Raw genomic sequence first — 22,761 nt, 5'->3', positions numbered from 1 at the left:
AGTTTGTGGGGACACTAAATACTATACAACAGAAATAAAAACCAAGCATGTCTTGTAATGAGTTGCTTGTCATAGTTGGATAATATTTGACACTTGAGGTACAGATGGAATCTGCTTTTTTTTGCATTTTGCATTTTCACACTGATTTTGGGGGGGATCAGTGGAATTGAATTAATCTTACTAAACTGTATTCAATTTAGTTTGATTCTTGATAAATACTTTATAAATGAACACACACAGGTCAGAGGATGCATATGACTTTATATAAAAAAGGGGCATTCAAATTCTGAGGACATCTGCACAGCTTTCAGCTATGTGCAAATAGAAAATTAGGATATTCCGTGATGTTGCAGAAAGAAGACAAAGAGTATCTGAAGTAAACTACAATACCTGCTTTGTCCTCAAGTTGTCCAAATGGTTTAGTGATGCCCTCAAGCTGTTTTGTCAAGTCTGCTCTGAGATACTCTTCAGTCACCATGGCAGAGAGCTCAGAGCAGACACTTTCTGCCTCCTTCAGCCTCTTCTTCTCCTCTCGTAGCTGAGCCAGGATAGCATTAGTGGCTTCAATCTGCTTCTTGACTTCATCAGGTTGGGTGCTGAGGGCCTGCTGGTTATTAAGTTCAGTCTCCAGGCAAGTGGCACTTTTACTGAGGCTTTGCAAGAGCTCCTGGAATTGAGTGGTCTTTCCGACAGCCTGCTCAATGAGAGCATGTCTCTGAGACAGCTGACCTGTCAGGGCTTGCCACTTCTGGGAAATAGATGCCAGCTGTTCTTTAACCTGCTCTACTGCAGGATCCTGCTGCTCTGACGCACTAGCGATTGCTGTAGCAGCCTCGGTTAACTTCTCGTACTGAGGCTTGCGGCTGTCAAACTCCTTGAGGAGAATCTAATCAAAGAAACAACATTTGACATTAAGTAATAGGCATTAAGGGATTACTAATCTTCAGTTGCATTAGAAATAGTACAGTATGTCACTCTATCTTTGTAACATAATAGTACAGTTCACTCAAAAAGGAAAATTCTGTCATCATTCCAAACTGGTTTGGCTTTCTTCAATGAAACACAAAATAGCAGAATGTTACATACAGGTTTTCATTGTACCAAGGTCTATAAAGCTCTAAATACAACAAAAAAAGCATTGTAAAACTTTAGTTTAGGGTCCAGTTCTCACTATTAACAAGTTTCTGATTAGCATGCATATTATATTGGCTGTTTATCAGCACTTGTAAAGCACGTATCAATGCCTTGTTCTTCATGACCATATTCTACATCCCTTAATCCTACCCATTCCTAAACGTAACAACTACTTTGCTAACTTTTAATAAGCAGTAATTAGGAGTTCATTGAGGCAGAAGCCCTAGCTAATAGTTCGTTAATAGCGAGAAACGGACCTTAAAATAAAGTGTGACTAAAAGATTAATATGCCCATATGACCAGTGTATTATATTCCAAGTCTTCTTAAGACAAAAGACTGGTCATATGAATTACTCTTATGGTGCTTTTAATGTTGTTGTTTTTTTCCTGTCTTTTTAAAAGTTTGGCAGCCTCTGATCACATTTGTTGTTTAGAACAGAAAAAGCCCAGCAGGAACATTCACAGCTTAACGCTATTGACTATTGTTAGAGAGATAATGAAACATGCATGAATCAGAAAAAGCTTGGGACATTCTTGATGTTTAAGCGTTATTAAGTGCAAAAAGCCTTGAAAAACAAAAAGATAGAGAAGTTCCCTCACTGCTCTTGACTAAATAACTTCAGCTGCTTTAACAGTGATCAACATACATTTAATACAGAGAAGTCTATGCAGTTTTTTATATATATTTAACAATTTAAATTACTGTGCCTGAAAAACGTATAGCTTATTTATTTATAGTTTATTTAATTTGTCTTTCTTTATTGTATTTGTCCAGTTATTTGTAATATGCATCATCTTCTTTATAACATTGATAAAATAACTAAGTTATATAGCTATAATGAAATAAGAGTACACGTTTTGTGAAAAATATTTGGACCACATATAGCCTCTGATATTTGATAATATATGGCATTAATTCTTTCACATGTATGTTTACAGTGTGACTGCCAATACCTGGACTTGTTGCTTTTGAGTGTTAAGCATGTTTGGGTCCACAGACAAAGGCCCCAGGACGCCCATCATCGACTCCTTCTCCTGCAGCCACTGTGAGAGCTGCGGTTGGGTCGTCTGGAAGAGCTCCAGCATGCGGGACGACTCCTCCAGGTGCTGTTTCCGGATCTCCATTGTGCCCTTGACCTCCTCCCATCCTGCATCTGTATGTGGAGCATAACACACATCATTTTATCACTCCCAGCTTCACTTTAGCCGAGCATTGATTCAGAGCTTGAGCTTTCGCAGGAGCTTGATTTAAGCTCACAGTTGGTGCAGAAGAAAAGTGTGTGAATCTGCACCTGGCCATGCACACAGATGAGCAGATAAAAGTAGATGATTGGTTTTGGATGCATACCTATCTGTGCCAGCATGTGCTTCCACTTTTCTGCCTCGGGTGAATCAGGGTGTTCCTCGATTAAGCGGAGCAGATTCTCTCTGAGCTGCTGGAGCTGCACTTGCTTTTGTTTCATATTATCTTCAAAGACCTGCAAGACAGACATAATAATCAGCTATTTCAACGCTTATAGCTTAAAGAATCCTCTTATGATGACATACTATTAAGGTTTCCATGTACAATTTATGGGAAAGCCGACACAGTATTTGTGCAGTTTTTTCAGATTTTCTGTAGTTATTGTTGAGGAAAATCTGTGAAATTATGTGGAATAGCCTGAAATATGAGAACACATTTCCAGAACAACCTGGCAACCACCTTCAAATAATCCGCAGTAATGCATTTAATTTACCTTCTGTTGCTCTATCTGTGATTTTACTGCATCTTTCCCAGATGGATGATCACTCGATGCTGCTGTCTTCTTTGTGTCTTCCATCCACTGACGTAAAGACTCAGCCTGTTCATGGACGCCTTGAACTCTCTTCAACAAAGCGCTGAGCTCAGAGGACCTGGCCTTCAGGAGCTCCCCCAGATGTTCGTAATCGTTGTTAATGCAAGACATGTTCTGCTGAACCAGCATCAACTCTAATGGCAAATAAAGTATACGCTTATACACAGAATAGCATAAATTTAAACTGACCACAGTGTTAGTTATGGGTCACAGCAACAACAACAAAAAGCATCAGTAGTATGAACTAGTATGAACTTTCACCTTGGTTTGTCAGATAAGAATGGCTGCCTGGACCAGAACCGTTACTGACAGCTGATCCTAAAGAGAGAGAGAGAGAGAGAGAGAGAGAGAGAGAGAGAGAGAGAGAGAGAGAGAGAGAGAGAAAAGACATTCCATCTGTTTGTTTTTATGCTAGATGGAATTAATGAGTGATCATGTAGAACTGAGACATGTAAAATCTTAAAAAATTGCTTGGCAATACCTGAGTTGTGATGTATCTTGGCTTTGGCCGGTGATGTCAAAACACTGATTAGGCTACATAGAGCAGATCCTTTGCTATTTATATCCTGAACTGCAGGAGCTTTGGAGGTCCATTCATCCAGTAAGCCCTGCAGACAACATAAAAAGACCAGAAAATGTCATTTGAAAACTTTAAAATCTATATGGAGTTAAGAGACGTTTTGACATTTTCATTATTTCTCATTCACCTTTGAAACATGACACACACATTACTGAATGGTGAGCAGTGAGATTCAGTAGGATGGAGAAACACTTCCTGCGAGAAACACTTTAAAACACAAATGTGTGCAAATACATGATCTACTGTTTATCCTCCTTCAAATAAACCTGTCAAGTCCTTAAAGTGCATATTGCAGGTTAAAAGTTTTTTTCAAATGAATATATAACCTTGTATGAAAATACCATATGAACCGTTAATGCAGGATTTGAAAATGTTTTACAAGACGTGAGGGCACAAATTTAGATGAAAAAGTGAGGCTTTCCTTGACAGTTCTCAAAAAACGCTTTTTTTCAACATCGCCTCATATTACGTCACATAAGGGAGTCGTGTGCCATGCTCTGCTTTGAGCGCGCGTGAGTCAGTGTGTTTTCGGTAGTTATTTTTATTTCAATTTATCATTGTCATGGTAAATTATTGTGTTTGTGGAGGTTGCACAAACTCCAGCCTGTCAAGACATCGAGTCCACAGGCTTCCTAACAAGAAATAGGACGGTATCTTCCGGGCCTCGGTGCGTTAGTGCAGCTGAAGAGACTGGACTTCACTAATGCATCTGCTTCAAACACCGCGGTGGTGTGTAACTTAACAGATGTGATGGAGGCCAAGTGGAAAAGCATGGTCAGCAGTGAATGTGATCTAAACTTGTGTTTGCTTCTCCCAGCATATGCCGTCTGAGAGAGGAATACTGCAGGTCACCACAGGCTCCACAAGAACACAGCACTGTCATGTCCACTAGACCTGCTCCTCTCTCCAGATCCCTCCAGTCATGTCCACTACACCTGCTCCCCTTTCCAGATCCCTCCAGTCATGTCCACTACACCTGCTCCTCTCTCCAGATCCCTCCAGTCATGTCCACTACACCTGCTCCCCTTTCCAGATCCCTCCAGTCATGTCCACTACACCTGCTCCTCTCTCCAGATCCCTCCAGTCATGTCCACTACACCTGCTCCTCTTTCCAGATCCCTCCAGTCATGTCCACTACACCTGCTCCTCTCTCCAGATCCCTCCAGTCATGTCCACTACACCTGCTCCTCTTTCCAGATCCCTCCAGTCATGTCCACTACACCTGCTCCTCTCTCCAGATCCCTCCAGTCATGTCCACTACACCTGCTCCTCTCTCCAGATCCCTCCAGTCATGTCCACTACACCTGCTCCTCTCTCCAGATCCCTCCAGTCATGTCCACTACACCTGCTCCTCTCTCCAGATCCCTCCAGTCATGTCCACTACACCTGCTCCTCTCTCCAGATCCCTCCAGTCATGTCCACTACACCTGCTCCTCTCTCCAGATCCCTCCAGTCATGTCCACTACACCTGCTCCTCTCTCCAGATCCCTCCAGTCATGTCCACTACACCTGCTCCTCTTTCCAGATCCCTCCAGTCATGTCCACTACACCTGCTCCTCTTTCCAGATCCCTCCAGTCATGTCCACTACACCTGCTCCTCTTTCCAGATCCCTCCAGTCATGTCCACTACACCTGCTCCTCTCTCCAGATCCCTCCAGTCATGTCCACTACACCTGCTCCTCTCTCCAGATCCCTCCAGTCATGTCCACTACACCTGCTCCTCTTTCCAGATCCCTCCAGTCATGTCCACTACACCTGCTCCTCTTTCCAGATCCCTCCAGTCATGTCCACTACACCTGCTCCTCTCTCCAGATCCCTCCAGTCATGTCCACTACACCTGCTCCTCTTTCCAGATCCCTCCAGTCATGTCCACTGCACCTGCTCCTCTTTCCAGATCCCTCCAGTCATGTCCACTGCACCTGCTCCTCTCTCCAGATCCCTCCAGTCATGTCCACTACACCTGCTCCTCTTTCCAGATCCCTCCAGTCATGTCCACTGCACCTGCTCCTCTCTCCAGATCCCTCCAGTCATGTCCACTACACCTGCTCCTCTCTCCAGATCCCTCCAGTCATGTCCACTACGCCTGCTCCTCTCTCCAGATCCCTCCAGTCATGTCCACTACGCCTGCTCCTCTCTCCAGATCCCTCCAGTCATGTCCACTACATCTGCTCCTCTCTCCAGATCTCTCCAGTCATGTCACCTGCTCCTCTCTCCAGATCCCTCCAGTCATGTCCACTACACCCGCTCCTCTCTCCAGATCCCTCCAGTCATGTCCACTACACCCGCTCCTCTCTCCAGATCCCTCCAGTCATGTTCACTACACCTGCTCCTCTCTCCAGATCCCTCCAGTCATGTCCACTACGCCTGCTCCTCTCTCCAGATCCCTCCAGTCATGTCCACTACACCTGCTCCTCTCTCCAGATCCCTCCAGTCATGTCCACTACACCTGCTCCTCTCTCCAGATCCCTCCAGTCAGAGGATCAACATGATGAGGCTGTTGGTGTATCTCTAGCACAGCCTTCACCATTTAACACACTTTAACAACACATTAGTGTGATACCCAGACTGAAAGATTGTTAAATGTTTTTAAATGGGTCAGATGGTATTTCTTTTGGTAGTATATGTTTGGTACATCTACACACATATATATATATATATATATATATATATATATATATATATATATATATATATATATATATATATTAACAGTTGAAATGTTGTGTTTTGAGTTGGGTATTAACAGTGCTATGAAATAATATTTATGATTTAGTGCTGTATAGATAAAACTGAATTGAATTAACCATAAATGCAAATCTGCCTGATTGTGATTTATTTTTTATTGATTGTCAACAAAATGAGGCCATTCAAAACCTGTATAAAGTCCTCCTTCCTCTGTACACTATCTTCTAATAGCTGACACAACACATGCAGGTAAGGGCTGCCCAGAACACCATAGGTCATGTCTGCTGGCCTGGAGAGGTCTATGCTCCTGTCTGAAGTGCATATAGGCTATCTGTAGCACATATGGGTTCTGACAGCAAGCCTCAAAGCCTGGGTGTAGAGTCAGACACTGCACATCAAGTGTGGGGGTCACATTCTCCACTAAGACCCAGTATGTAACGTATCTAACTCCCTGCAGCACTGACTTTCCTCAGCTGTGACCATGGCCTCGCATTTCTCACACAAGCACATATGAATAAAAAACGTGTGTATCTCTCTCTCTCTCCTGCGGTGATCACGTAACGTTAGTGTCGGATATTAATGAGTGTGACACGCCTGATCAATGCTTATTAGTTTCTATTACTGGTAAGTATCAATACTCAGATGACCAATACCAGCATTGCTATTGCCTGATTACATTAGCTAACGTGTGTATATCTGTAAGCTAACACTGATCTCTCACCAAACACCTGCCCTGTTCTCCTCACATCAACTCAATTTGTTTTCTCTGACCGTTGTTCTGTCTAATCCTGGCCTGTCCTGCTCTCTTGGCTGCATAGCAGGCTCATCATTGTATCTGTGGTCCGTCATACGAGTGTAAATACACATTTAACATTTCCTCAGCGTCCGAACTGTCTGCGATCCATTGTTTTCCTGTGGTTTAAATGGACCGCTCTCCCTTTTGATGCGTCTCTTCCGTTTTGGCACGTTTCAGATGCGGAAGTAAAATTCTCTCACAAAAACGACTCCAGAAGCATTAATAGCGTATTTTAAAGTATATTTTAAAGAAAATCTAGTTCCTACAGTATTTTTCTATAAATCGACTCACTGGAGTCTCTAACCTGCAATATGCCCTTTAAGAGGATTTTATCTAGGGACAAAGTTAGGGACAAAATTATTCTGAAGGATGGAAAACATTTTAAAATCCGTAATTATTTTTTGAGTCTTTGATTATTTATATTTATATTTTATTTTATTTTGGGGTTCTTTCCCAGACATTTCTATCATAATTGCAATTTTTTTTAACCAAATATGTTGTAATGCTATAAATAATGGCTGTATAAATAATACCATCATTTTACTAAACAATTTTTATAACTTTTATAACCAAAAAATTGGTTATAATGGAAATGTGAAGTCTCTGTCTGGCCAACAGAAGGAGGGTTTGAACATAACAAATAGCTTTAATTTAATAGTAAGTTTACTCTGTGTCATTACAAAACCCGTTAGTATCTGAGAATTGCAATTTAGAGAAAACATTTATTAAAAAAGTAATAAAAAATATTTATTTAAATACATTGATAATTAACTGAATGCTAACTAACTTATTAGCAAGTCCTCGTCCAAAAATGGGAAAAAAAAAATGTCCATCTCACATCATTACTATCACACAATATATCAGAAATTCATATCAGCTCACATTCCATTCCCAAAATCCAGGACATGCGGTAAATTGACAAACAGACTTTAAGTAGTTTAAAGTGCCCCTAACTGAAGAATCAGCCATACACAGTGAGATGTGTCTTCTTCTAGCTATTTTCAGTTCATTTACATCATCGTTCTATCCCAAAGGTTTTGTGGTCCCACAATAAGAGGTGAAAAGTTAAATCCATCACTCACATTGACTTTCTGAAGGTCTGTTCCCAGGCCCTGTTCACTGCAGTTGGGCTGAAGCACTGGCACTTGCTCTTTTGTCTCCTCCAGCCATTTCATTAACACCCCTGCGGCAGCTTTGAACTCCTGCAGCTGCTTCTGGCAGGATGAAACCTCCTCTTTTCTGCAATACATAGGATACATATGCATATAGAGTTTTATTAAATGGTCTGACATCTGGCAAAAGAGTAACTAATATTTCTTGTAATACTGTTCCATTACAGCACATGGTTTTAATTCTATAACAGTTCTAGCGTCACTTTATCCAATTAAATAAATAACAGAGACATATGTCAGAGCCAAGAGAAGTATATAAAAAATAATAGGACACACATAATTTGAGACATAGTCTGTGTTTTTAATTCTAAGTATTGTTTTTTTTTTTTTTTTTGCTAAGTGCTGTTATTTAATAATCACTTACTTATCAGTAATTGTCTCCTTAAAAGCATTAAAGCTGTCAGAGATGTTCTGCATCTTGCTCTGAAGAAGAGCTGTGCTTCCTTCTGGACCCAGCTTGCTGAGTTCCTCAGTCAGTTTCTGGAGCGTTTCCACGTCCTTTGCGTGCTCGGCTAACTCTGCATTTGTGTCCTACAAATAAAGATTTTATTAGAACTTCAGTATGTGGAACATGAAGAGATAACTGATCATAGACAGGTTGTCTCTGTTCCAAACTATAGAGAGCTGTCTCGTTGCCCATCCCGTTTTTTAATAATAACTTCACAGCCATTTTTTTATGTATTTGCTATTGCTATTCATTGGAAGATGGTATTATGGATCAATATTTTCAAGCTAGAGCATTTCATTGGACAAAAAAAAAAAAAATTGCATTCACCCTGAAATGACTCATCAGTATCTTTAGTCTGCATTCATAGAAGAAAAAGACTGTACTTTGTAGTGTTCCTATCCACTATAGGCCAATTTTGTCAGCTTTTTGGATGACACATAGGGCATTCACTATAGATTTTGACCTCAAACCTAACAGACAGGAACCGAAAGTATAAAAGTCAGATCAAAATTTGTAGTTCACTGGGTTTAGGAGCAGTGAGCAGCACACCTGGAGGAGCTGTGAGAGTTCAGCGACGTTCTTTCCTGGTCCATCTGTCTCGGAGAGAGCCTGTGAGCTCTTCAGCACAAACTGCTGCACCTTGTCAGATGTCTTCTCAAACTGCTCCACCTTGTCTTGGAGCTCCTCTATCTGAGCCACCTTCTGCTTGTGCCTCTCAGAGGCATCAGTAAACCGCTGGGACAAGCCCTCCATCTTAGTCTGGAGCAGGGCGGCAGCGGCCGGCTCAGCGTTCTCCACAAACTTCTTCACCTTTGCTTTCATGGCCAAGATGCTGCTCTGCCTGCTGGACAATTCCTGCTCCAGAGCCTGAAATAAAAGGACATGCGTGTTTTTTACAGGTCATGCTATTACTGTGTTTATTAAAGGTCAAGTCTGTAAGTTCAGCACCAAATGGAAAGACTTATTTCCATTGTACAAATAATTTCTCAGACACTATCTCTGACTGGCATTGGTCAATTTTGAATTCAAGTCGTCCTAAAGTTCATCTTCAAATTGATACAATGGGAGTGAATGGGATCCAAAACTGTTTGGTTACCAATACTCTTCATAAACTCATTTATGTTCCACAGAAGAATGAAATGCAAACAGGTTTGGAACAACATGAGGCTGTATTTTCATTTGTGGGTGGACTATCCCTGTCATTGTGCGTTACAGAGTTTTGTCTGGTAAGTTTTTGCTATGTGGTTACGTATTCGCTTTGTAATATACATAGTATCTTTGAATGACAGGTCAAAGGTCACATACTGCCTCTTTGCTAAGTGCATCTGCAATGGAGCTGGAGTCCAGCGGCACTTTTGGCGTCTCCTTCACACTCTCTTCCACCTTCTCCATCCAGGACATCATCTCGTCCAGGCCGTCCTGCACACTCAGGGAGCGCGTCAGAGTCACCTGCAGCTTCTCGTTGCGGTCACTCACTGACTTCGACAGGTTGTCGTATCTCTCTGCGATGTCATCTACAAGCAGAAACCTATTTAATAAATGATTTTCTTTCCAAAAGTCTTTTATGAAAAGAATCACAGTATTTTAGCTTCTAATCAATTTAAACTTCCATTTTTAAATATCTTTGTATATGTTATACTGTTTTTATTCTGATTTAAATTCTTCATGATCTTAAAATAGGCTTTATTTTCTTTATTCAAAATGCCGTTTTTTGTAGAAGCCCTATGCTTCTGGTGTGAAATGTGACCCAGACATGTTTTTGTGAGATTTTTGGCTCACCCACTGTCTCCTGAATCTCCTCTGTATGGGACAGCAGGTCTCCCTCTGCGCTGATCAAGGCATCAGCTGTTTTCCTCAGCGTATCCACCGCAGCCTGACGGGACGTTGTTTGCCCTTGAAGGTTCTGGGACAGACCAATGCGTATTACACTCCACTAATAGGACTGCAGTCAGTAGACTGATTATGTTAAAAGCACAACATCAATTGTGTGTGATCTATATCAATCTCAACAGGCCATACAACACAGTGACATTAAAAAGGCTGAGTGGTTTAGCATAAGGACATATACATACAAGGTCAGAAGACAGTTGTACTATACATCCCTAGAGAACAGTAATGCAGCATGAATATATTTTCTGTGTGTATCTGATCTCAATGCTGCTCAGCCGAATCTGGTCTGAGTGTATCATGGGAGAAGTAATCTATTTAAGTGTGATTAGCATTGTCTGCTTCTGTATCCACTTCTGCAAGAACAGCGAGCTATAATACACCACAAGCAAATTAAATCTGAGCTACTGTAAGTTGTTTGTGTTGTGGCATGTTTTAAGGGATATAAATACACTAAGCAAAGGGTGAAACGACTGTGTCATTTATTTAAAGCACAATTTTATATCGGTGTGTTCAGTTTTTCTGAAAGCGAATAACAGTCTCCATAGGAAAAAAAAAACAAAAAAACAGTGCTGTTTTTAGTTCTATCTTAAGTGAAAATAATACTTTCATACTTTCATAGCTAGTTCAGCTTTTGTTTATGGTGAAAAAAAAAAGAATATATATATATATACATATATACAGTATATATATATATATATATATATATATATATATAATATATATATATTGAACTCTTGTTGGCACTCAGCACTGAGAGTTTATGCAGTCCTGAGTTTCAGGTGGATGTAGTAGCATTGTTATACTGTATATGATTATATAATATTCAAATTCCAAAAATGTGATTGATGAGAATGACCTATACAATGAATACATTGTATAAATTGTTCACCATTTGGTACATTTTAACCAGGAAATAAACAGAAAGAAAACACACACACACACACACACACACACAAAGATCTCTGGTAGATCTCTGCTGCTTGGACATATACAGCTACATTATGATTGTGTCCCAATTCTGTGAACTGAATATACTGATATAATGCTCTTGCCTTGGTCTCCTCCAGCTGTCTCTGTAGGGTTTGTGGATCTCCAGCAATAGGCTCTGACTGCTGCCTTCTGGACTCTTCCTCAGAGACATTCAGCCACTTCACCAGAGCACCACTGGCATCTTCATACTTCTTGTACTTGTCCACCACATCTTTCAGGTTGTTTCCAAGCTGATTACACTGAAATGCATCAGAAGTATGTTTTTTCATTGCATCATTTAAAATAATTAGTTTAGTTTTTTTATTATTTATATAAAAGACTGAAGGGTTTAATAATGTCATAACATACCGTTTGAATGTTTGCAGAATTTAGAGGCAAATGCTGCCATCTGTTGGTTTTAATCAAAATTGCTTCATTTCCCAGACCGCAAAAAGATTCAAAACTACTCTTAAAACTTTAGTATAGGGAGCAATTCTCACTATTAACTAGTTGCTTATTAGCATGCCTATTATTAACATATTTGGCTGTTTATTAATACTTATTAAGCACATATTCTGTATGACCATATTCTACATCCCTAATTATACTCATTACCTAAACTTAACAACTACCGCACTAACTATTAATGAGCACCAAATTAGGAGTTAATAGCGAAAACTGACCGAGAATTCAATTACCTCATTTTTTTCTAAAGCAAAAGTGAATTTCAGATTTCTCTTTTTAATTTGCAGTGACCTCTAGGATTTGACGATTCTCTACATAAAGACCAAAAAGAGCAGAAATACCTGCGTATGCAAGGCTTTGTAGCGACTGGCGGCAGAGTCCAGCCTTTCTTTCACTGCAGCACAAGTCCCGGACATATCAACCATCGGCAGGCCATCAGATTCACTGCAATCACAGGCCTTCGCTGCGTCCAGCACCTTCTGACCGGAGATGGTTATGAAGCGCAGGTCTCCTTTATGAGAGATGACATCTTCAGAGAAACTCTTCTGTCTCTGTAGATTATTACTCAGAGTGTCTAGACCGGCAGCAGGTGCCCCGAGCTCCCCCATCTGCCCGTGGGCCTGCTGTAGCCACGTCTCAAACTCCTCACAGTCCCCTTTGAACTTCTGAAGCTCCTCCTGGACAGTCTGGACCTGCTTCATCTGCTGCTCTGCCTGCGTGAGAGAGGCCTCGTAGCGACCCTTCAGCTCTTTAATGTCCCTCTGTAACTTGTCTTTTTCAGCCGGTGACAGGACCTGAGCCTGTTTGTCGAGTAACGCCTGTGCTGACTGTGTGGCGATGATCAAATCCTGCTGTTGGGACAAGATCTCCTGGTGGTGGGCCTGTGAATCGAGAATCAAGAGCTAGTAAGTCAAAGCATTTTATTGCCATCCAATTTCCTTTGAATTTTAAAATCGAATGTGTTTTATTCAGTGTTGTTGAATTGTTTTCCCCTTTTCACTCGAATCTCATTTAAGCTGTTAACAAGTCACCATTTAATTACATTTCATGGGCACACAGATTATGAAGGCACCAATATAAATAAATGATCTTATGGTGAATATAATTTCTTATCCCTTGTTTCTACAACATTTTCTTAAAAAAACATCTCAGTAAGTGAAATGTTTCAAGTCGAACTAGTAGTGTGCTATCAATCATGATATTTACAGCTACAGTGATTGAAAGTTTAGAATTTTCTATATTTCTGCATAAGTATGACCCCCAAAAAACTGAAACAAATTATACCAAAATATAAAAGGAAATTCAAGACCAATTCAAGACCAACAAAGATCACTCCAAAAGAAAGAAGTGATGCAAGATGATGTCCAAATGACTTAATTCCCATCTAGTGCAGAAAATTACATGAGATCATTGTCTTATGCCTGGTTTCCATTCCATTTTGCATGAGAAGTGTAATAGTACACGAGATTGCAAAGGAACCCAGGGTAACTTCTCAGCAAATGAAGGCCTTTCTCACTTTGGCTGATGTTCATATTCATGAGTTCACCATCAAGAAAACACTGAACAGCCGTTGTGTCATGGCAGAGTTGCAAGGAGAAAGCCACTGCTCTCCAAAAAGAATATTGCTGCCCGTCTGCAGTTTGCTAAAGATCATGTGGACAAGCCAGAGGGCTATTGGAGAAATGTTTTGTGGATGGATGAGACCAAAATATAACTTTTTGGTTTAAATGAGAAATGAGAAACCAAACCAAACCAAATGAGAAGTGTTGTGTTCGGAGAAAGGAAAACACTGTATTCCAGCATAAGAAACTTGCCCCATCTGTGAAACATGGTGATTACAGTATCGTGATTTGGGCCTGTTTTGCTGCATCTGGGCCAGGGCGGCTTGCCATCATTGATGGAACAATGAATTCTGAATTATACCAGCAAGTTCTAAAGGAAAATATTAGGACATCTGTCCATGAACTGAATCTCAAGAGAAGGTGGATCATGCAACACAACAATAACCCCAAGAACACAAGTCGTTCTAACAAAGCATGGTTAAAGGTAATGTTCTGGAATGCCCAAATCAAAGTCCAGACCTTTACCCAATTAAAATGTTGTGGAAGGACCCGAAACAGTTTTTTGGGTCATATTTTCTGCAGAAATATAGAAAATTCTATAGGCACCACTGTATATACTCAAGTACTTACTTGAACCCTGTTAAACTGCTGGTCCAGATCCAGGTCTTTACCGTCTTGTTTTTGGCCAGCATGTAGACTTGTGTTATCTGTAGTATCTAATGCATTTCCATTAGGATCATCTTCCTCTCCAATTATTCCCTTCATTGGTGTGTACTCAGGCATGTTTCCATTCTGTTTAACCATCTGGTCCTTTTGTATTCCACCCATTTCTTTCTCTTTCCCAATGTTGGAGATCCAGCCTAGAAGACCCTCAATCTTAGTTTTGCTCTCTTCAAGTTGTTCAACAGCTGCCTCCTGTACAGAGAGGAAAGAATAGCTTTGGTTTACAGAAAATAATCAAAGAAAGTATCCAAACATACATTTAGAGCCAGCACAACCTAAATGCAATGGAGGAAGTGACTAAATTCAATCTTTTGAAACCTTTTGGTTGAATAGTGTTTGGGAAAGTGATTATCTCCTCTAACCTCCTCAGTCTCCTGCTTGATAGCGCTGGTCAAAACCTTCTCTAGATCCTTCCTTGACTCTTCTGCCTTCTGGTTAAGCATATTCGCTTTGCTCTTCAATTCCCCCAGCTTGTTCTCAAGAGCTGATATCTGCTCTGGAGTGAGTTTACTGCGATTCTCCTCCAAAAACTTCTTTGTGCTACTGATGACTTCATTGAGCGCACTAGCATTAGCCTGGAGGTCTTTCTGTAAAGCCTGAGAGACCAACATAGACACAAACAAAATTAATCACAACAAGCCACACAAGGCCATGTGTTACAGTGATTTTACCACAGGTAAGGGTTACCTGTTCCCAACAATTCCCAACACATTGCTAGGCACTAGTGAAGGTGTTGGTACAGTTGTCTGGGTGTACTGCTGGGGCACTGCTAGGTTGATTTGTGTTGTTACATGGCTAAGCATTTACTGAGTCTTGCTAGAGTGTTGTGGGTGAGTGTTGCTAGGATGTTTAAAAAACTGGTTTTGGGTCATTTAAATTAAACAGCACACCTCATATTTTTCATGGTTGTTCTATAAATGTGTAGGATCAGTTATGTGTCTATTTCTTGAGCAGAGGAAAAAGCAGCAGAACAGGTAGTGATGCTTAACATAGACCACCAATAACCTTACAAATGTATGCATTATATGTACAAGCATCATAGAAAATGCTACCAGGTTGTACCTGATGCTCTTGTTGGTATTGCTGGATGTCTCCCACAGTCTTTGCACTGGCAGCCTGCTGCTGGTGTCCAATAAGGCGGTTTTCTGTCTGTGTCAGATCCTCAAACAGCTCCTGCAGCTTTTCTGAAAACTCCCTCTGCTTCTCCACAGCAGCCTACCACATAAACACTCAGTTAGAAAGAAAAACTAAAACCTTCTCCACAGAGTTAAAACACAGCAGCACACCAAATACTGAGCATTTAACCATTAGTAGTGACTGAGTATGCTGTAAACATGCCAGCCATTCAAAGGGATTTTGGCAATGGTAAAGAAAGGTGGGTTAGTGCTGCCTTTACTGTCGGAAAGCATATCCACATAGAATAAAACGTTGATCTTTTGGTAGTAAGAGCTGAACCGGTTCAGGCAGCCTGAAAAATGCAAACATGATCAGAAGAAGATAAGTTGGTGGCAGTGATCAAGCCATGGCTTTTCTGTGTTGTAAATAGAAAAAAGTCATGTGATTAAACTCAGCAAAACACAGAGCCCAGCAATGAACATATTCATAATACACACATAATACATTCATGAATAGTCCATTTGGTCTTTAAAAAACTCATTATAAAACTCTTTATAGACCCCACAAAGTAAAAAATTCCTTTTTTTTTTTTTCAGATATGAGGCTGAAATTGACACTACGGGCTCCTAAACTCCTAAAAGTTGATAAAAAAATAACTAACAATAGCGATTACCAATGGGCATATCCACATTTTTCAACAGCAAGTAGCAAATGAAGTTAATGACTCTGACTTAAACACAGTGCTATTGTCTGTTTTTAAACATGATTAGCAAATTGTTCAATAAGTTCTGCACCAGCTTCTTTTTTCAAAAGGAAGTATGTCAGTGCATCAAAGGAAACTGCACACAAGCCACTTTATGGGGTCTTTAGGGTTTCCTCTTTAAGGGCAATGAGTTTTCTAACGCTTCATATAAAAATATACCACACATCAAAACAACAACAAACTGTATGCAACTTCATGCTTTTTCATGTGATTAGGTAAAGGTCAACGGTCAGTGTGATCTCTTCGATCTCTCTCAGACCTGCTGCTGAGTCTCATCCTCACGGATCTCCAACTGGACCTCTAGACTTTGTCTCTGAGTGAAGACTCTGTCCATGAGCTCTTTGAAGGATCTCTGGGTAGTACTAAGAGCCCTTAGAAGGTGTCTGCTGTGAGTGGGACTCAGGAACTGAGCATGCTCAGAAATGAAGTTTTGGATATCAAAAGCAACATTTTCCAGGAGCTGTCGGGTTCCGGTAAAGTCTTTCTCTATGTCCTGAATCAGGAACAATGAAAAACACTAAGTAAAACTGTTACACAGATAGTGACTTCATTTGATATGGGAGATAAATATCACTTTTTAACTATGAAAAGCCTTGTATTTCAGGCAACTTTATTAGTATTTTCAAATAACACAAGCCAACTTACCTTATTTTGCTGAATCTTGTTCTTAATTATTCCTATGTTGTCAGCATCCATGATATCAAGCTTAGATACCATCTCAGAATTGTCTTGCATACAAGCTGAGACCTTCTCAAGAGAGCTTAGCAAATCCTGATACAAGGTTTCCAAATGGATCTGTAACCCATATTTTGCAAGTGTGAGAATCTAATTTTCATCATTCTCTATTTACTCTTGCTTTCTTTTCATAAGTCTTTACTAACCTTTACAGTCTCAATGGCTAGTAGAATAGCATTATTTCGTTCAACTGACAAGTGGCAAACATCTGTGAAAGCATTCTGTAAATCTACATAGACTGTGGCCAAATCTTGGTGGATTTGCGTGGGAATGAGTTCATCAGCGGAATTCAGAAGTTGCTCTGCTACACTCAAATCTGCTGTAAGCAAGTCAGGGAGAGCAGAAATCTGTGCTTCCAGAGACTAGAGACAGCGTGGGAGTAGGTGGGGAACAAAAGGAAGGAATTGTGAAGAAGAGCGACAGAATAAAAGGAACAAGCAATAGACTACAGCACAGATAACCATGCAGAAAGAAGGCACCAACAAAGAACTGGAGTATAGGGTCTGTGAGTCAAGGGAATTTCTGTGAAGTGAAGAGAGAGGCTTTATATTTTATAAGTGACAAACCTGAACTTCCTCTAACTGGCAATGCAATCCCTCAATGTCTTCTGCTAACGGACCCTTTGTCTGCAAGTCACTTCTTATATCTTCAAGAGTATCACAATGATCCTGAAGCCTCCCAACACATTCCAAGTAATTCTGGGTGGAATATCTCTGCAAGAAGTACACCATTATACTTTTACCTTCATCTAAAACATGCATCTGGATGACGTAGAGCTGATAATACTTTGCAAATCAGCATCTAACTCAGTTGAGAGTTGTATCAGTACTCACTCTAGGTTTGACTCCGTCTGTTTGCTGTATGTATGGATCATCTGCCATAGAGACCAGGTGGTTAGAGTCGGTTCGCTGGACGACGTCATCTGCAGCAGCAGCATCTGTGGTTGGAACAGGAATGCTTTTGTCTTCCATGCTTTCTTCTCTCAGGGCAGTGCCTCCCAAAGGGCTGCTTGGCTTTCCATCCACTTCCTCGAGCATTCCTTTATCTCTATCCGTGGAGATCCCCTGAATCATCTCCAGTAGATCAGTCTGATGCTTTGGTTCATAATTACTCTCAGCAGATGGCCAGCTCTGAGCTTCTCTTGGTTCTTCATGTTTTTTCAAATCCAAGAGGATATCAGGATCCCCACTTCTATCATTTGAGTTGGGATGATTGGTTGGTAAGATTCCAGAGTGGTGCTGAATAATTTCAAGAATGCTATCGATGGCTTGGCATTTTTGTTTTCGAGTCTCATCCATACTTGCTCCATCCATCTTCATTTGGATTAACTCATTTAAAAAAGTCTTTAAATCACTGCCTTCCATCGATTTTGATAAACTTTCATCTTCAGCCATTGCCATGTGAGGTAAATGAAGATCGACTTGGTGTACACCTTCAGCAACCACTGTATCTCCAGCTTGAAACTGGTTGATGATGACTCCACTTTGTTCGCTATTCTGATTATGCAAGATTTTGACTGAAGGACTTGGAATTTGGGGGGCAGACTGCAAAGCATTGAATTCTGTGATTATATCCTGTGAACAATGACCCAAGGATGACTCTAGTGTTTCTACCAAGTCTTTTACTTGTGTATCATTGTCGCTTTTAAAGTCTGATTCAGATGATCTGGCTAACTCATCTTTTGTAGTGGCCTTTGGGGCTACATGATTACAAAATATGCCTTGCTCACTTGGGTGCTCTATGTTATGGTTACCTCCACTTGAATCACCTTGACTAGAATGAGTAACAATTTCAAATGGTAACTGCTCGGAATTTACTGTTGATCCAACTAAATCCATCGACTTGAGCTGACATATGTTCTCAGATCCTTTGAAACCTACAGAGTTTTCAATGTCATCATTCTTTTCTACCTTACAGTCAATACTGCTTTCTGAACAGACCACACTGGGCTCAACTTCTATTTGTGGTGCATTTCTGAACATTTCTGTCATGTCCTCATATTTAATCATCTCCTTTACTCTATTTCCAGAACTAAACACACCTGAATCCTCAACAGAAAGCTCATGATCTAGGTTCTCGCTTACATTATTGGAGTATTTAGCTTTATATGATGCATTGGTCTGAGATGACACCTCCTCTTTCTCATTCAGCAAATTCTGAGGTAATGTGTGCTGATCATCAGAACTTAAATTCACCTCTGCTATAGTGGCACTTGCACAACATAAAGATGAGTTTGACTGTGGTTCAGCAAGTTTTCTATCTTGTACAACATCTTCTACCATTGGCAGTGAAGTGCTCAAGCCCTCAGAAGGCCCTTTGTCAAAATAAGCATTTGTTTCAGACTCCACTTTGGACCTGTTGAATCCCTGTTTAGGATTAAGTACACTCTCTGATTTCCTTTCTTCAGAGCAGACGTCACTTTGTGATGAACATGATATTCCAGAGTCACTCTGTACAGGGCTAACAACCTGACTCGCCGTTGTCTCAAGATATGCCACCTGCCTGACACATGGTGAAGGACTTACAGTTTTACAAGAATCATCAACAACAAAAGTGTCCATGCTGTTATGTGGTCTTTCTGTCTCATCTCCTTCCAAAGTGAAACCTCTTTCTCTTTCATCTGTAGTGTCTATGTTGTTTTTGGAATCTATAGTCTTGAAACTAACACATTGTTCATCACAATCCTCCCCTATTCCATTAGTCTCAGAAACGTTATCAAACATATTGTCTTTTGTTGAAATCCCTTTAGATGGTGTGTCGTTAATGGTGGGTAACAGAGAACCCTGACTACTGCTCACACATGCTATGTCTGTAGATACCTGCGTGGCTTCATCTGATCTCAAGCTTATCTGGCCTCTTTTTGCTAAGTCAGTCACCATAATGTCTTCCCTCTCATCCTGTTGTGAATGTAGCATCATCTCAGCCTCTTTATCATCCAACATCCCAGACTGGTGGCCATCATTTACACTGAGCACACACTTTCCCTCTGGATCAGTGATGGCCTTCCTGATTGCCTCTGAAGAGAGAACACTTCTGCTGAGATCATCAGTAATCAGACCCATCTCTAAAGCATCACAAATGCTAATGGTTTTTCCAGCTGCTGCATCATAGAAACCACCCAGGAGGTTCTGCTTTTCCATGATCTGTAGTGCTACCTTACTTGAGATGCAGCCTTTACTGACAGAAATGTTCAGAACTGACAATGTAGCATTTTCGTTCTCTTTCAAACCATCCTCTTGAAGCTGCAGTGCGAGTACTTCCAAGACAGTCTCTTCATCAATAAGGCCTTTACCGAGAGCAGCTTCAAGGTCATACCGTTTTCCAGAGGTGACATCTAAAATCCCACCTTCCTCTACTTGTGTCCTAAGAAGATGGATGGCATAATCTCTCTCAAGTTTGTTATCCCACACAACCTCTGTATGTGGAAATTCAGAGGGCATTTCTGTATAACTGGTTGTTTCACTGGACAATACTGTGGAGTCTTTTGAATGTTTTTCCTTGTCTTTAAAAGCATCATGACATTCAGGATTCACTTCCATCGAGCACAAACTTGAGGCAGTTGCTGCTATAGAAAAGGTTGTTTGTGCTAAATGCATTGCTTTCGATGGTTGAGGGGAAGCTACGTCACTTACGTCTGATTGGCACTTGTCCTTAGGGAGATTGTTAGTTTCAATTTCAGTCATATCTTCAATACCGCCTAGGAAAATATCATATTTGCGATCTGTTTCTACAGTATTTACAACAGATTCAGAGGGTAGAGTAGGTTTCAGGCAATTTTGTAATGCTTTAGAATTCACCACTTCATGCTCTTCTTCTGTTGTGCTTTCCAAAGATTCACATATTTGCAATTCTCCCAAACCACCATAATCGGCATTCAGACAAGCGTTGTCATTGTCACAAGCATTGTTATTCAGTGGAGACTCTTCTGAAACATTCATATGAAGTCCACTAGTCTCATCTACAGGTTCTGATTCTGATGTTTCAAAGAGTAATTTAGCCATTTTATTTAACTGCCAATCAAATATCAACAGTCTTTGGCCTGACTTTGGATCCATATAGCTATTCATCATGAGGTAGGAAACAAATAACTGTTTCGCCTCAGAGGGAGATGGTGCATCTGTGCTGTTTTCATCACTGATTTCATCACCGGTTGAACAAGATCCATCGATTTGAAGCTCCTTCATTACCAGCCAGGATGTAAACCTGTTATTCAGTTCATCTATATCAGGGAACACATCTGGGATTTCTATTGTCTTCAACAACTCTTTTGTAAATGTCTCAATTAAGTTATTCTCCACTACAGAGTCAATGTCAAGTACCTCAGAGGTTTCAGGTATGAACAAGGCTGTTATTTTGTGCCGGTTGCGCAGCATCTCAGACGCCAGTTTGTCTGTGATTATGTTTTGCTGAAGAGAGGTGGAGAAAGAGAGAATTTCACCAGCGTTAGGCCAGAGGAGACCCATGAAGGCCTTCTGCCTCTCCAGAACTAACAATGCACTGCTGGAACTTATTAAATCACACTGGACAGCCTCATCGACTGTAAGTCTCGACCTGTTGCGAGGATTAACAATGCCACCATTTTGGGCCTGATGGCTCAGTATCTCACTTGCAGTGTCCTGATTGATCAGATCCTCAGATAAGGCCTCCTCAACAGTCAGCTTTCGACCAGTTTTGGGGTCAACTATGCCTCCTGCAAACAACTGGGTGCTCAGCAACCGAAGCATGGTCTCTCTATCAATGACGCCCTCGTGCATGGCTCTCATAATGCTAATCTCTCTCCCAGACGTCAGGGATATATTTCCATCCTTTCCACGTTTCACTGGAAGCAGGCGAAGTCCTGTCAGCTTGTGCACAATGCTTCTCTGCACAAGCTGACTAAGTGTGACTTTTTCTGCAGTGTTGGGGTCAATCAAGTTCTTCCAAGTATCCTTCCTCTCCAATACCTGGATAAAGAGTGACTCGGGTATCAGGCCAAGTTCAAAAGCCCTTTCCAGATGTAGAATATCACCAGTGTATGCCGGTCTTAACCCTCCAGTTGCTAGCTGGATTTCAATGATCTTTATAGTTGTTTGCTCAGATATAGCCCCATTTTCCAGGGCTGTTATAACTGGAAAGGGTTCTAGAGCCAATTGGAGATTCTGAAGACATTTTTTAGCTTCATTCAACTCTTGCAGTTGCTTGCACATCACGTCATCCACAAGTTTGTTCTTGAATGCGTCCTCCAAATCCATATACAAGTTCTGTTCAGGCCAAATGAGTCCAGTGGTTATAAGCTGGGCCTCTAGAAGACCAAGCCCTGTGTTCTGGTCAATGAGGCCGTTGTTCACTGAGCAACACACAGACATGACAGCTCCACTTTCAATATCCAGAATCCCTTGGATGACCTGCAGTGCCTGGAAAGAGATTAAAGAAATCAGGATGCATCTAAATGTATGTTCAAACATGATCACTAGATAAATTTTCATTGCAATATTGGTTATAAAAATGATCAAACATACTCACCCAGTCCATGGACTGTACTAGCTCGTGTGCAACAGTGCAAGACATCAGCAAGAGAAATGGCACACAATAAAAGCTTACATGCATCTGTGAACAGAACTCTTAGTATTTTGTAGAACAACACAGTTAGAGAAAACACGCTGAGCATTATGTTATTATGTGCAGCGTGCTGAACCCAAAAAGAATGTAGACAAAAAGAATATCCTCAGGGTTTGCTGTGAAGAAAGAGTGAGAGTGGCAGACATGCAATGTATGTTTACAGCATACTCAGTTGTCCATGAAGTTTTCAATTACACACAAAGTCTTTCTTCATCTTCGCAGTGGTGGCATTAAAGGGTTAAAGTGGCTGAGGCTTTTGGAAACTGGCTTACCATGCTATATATTTCAAG

General features: G+C 40.8%; 1 protein-coding gene across 1 annotated transcript in view; it reads right to left on the bottom strand.

The window, feature by feature from the left end:
• LOC306883957 (dystonin-like) overlaps positions 1-22,761 on the bottom strand; it is a 174,814-nt gene that overhangs the window by 48,647 nt on the left and 103,406 nt on the right. The window contains exons 39-54 of the mRNA XM_079439506.1: positions 15,322-15,474; positions 14,622-14,855; positions 14,167-14,451; positions 12,316-12,855; positions 11,593-11,769; positions 10,430-10,553; positions 9,956-10,164; positions 9,200-9,517; positions 8,567-8,733; positions 8,113-8,269; positions 3,451-3,577; positions 3,231-3,287; positions 2,871-3,103; positions 2,483-2,612; positions 2,089-2,288; positions 391-886 (exon numbers count right to left, since the gene is read on the bottom strand). Coding sequence (XP_079295632.1) covers positions 391-886; positions 2,089-2,288; positions 2,483-2,612; positions 2,871-3,103; positions 3,231-3,287; positions 3,451-3,577; positions 8,113-8,269; positions 8,567-8,733; positions 9,200-9,517; positions 9,956-10,164; positions 10,430-10,553; positions 11,593-11,769; positions 12,316-12,855; positions 14,167-14,451; positions 14,622-14,855; positions 15,322-15,474 — 3,607 coding nt within the window. The remainder of the gene's footprint in view (positions 1-390; positions 887-2,088; positions 2,289-2,482; positions 2,613-2,870; positions 3,104-3,230; positions 3,288-3,450; positions 3,578-8,112; positions 8,270-8,566; positions 8,734-9,199; positions 9,518-9,955; positions 10,165-10,429; positions 10,554-11,592; positions 11,770-12,315; positions 12,856-14,166; positions 14,452-14,621; positions 14,856-15,321; positions 15,475-22,761) is intronic.

This window comes from Barbus barbus (assembly GCF_936440315.1).
Source record: "Barbus barbus genome assembly, chromosome: 18".
Classification (NCBI taxonomy): Eukaryota; Metazoa; Chordata; class Actinopteri; order Cypriniformes; family Cyprinidae; genus Barbus; species Barbus barbus.
This window is presented reverse-complemented; position numbering and strand designations above follow the sequence as displayed.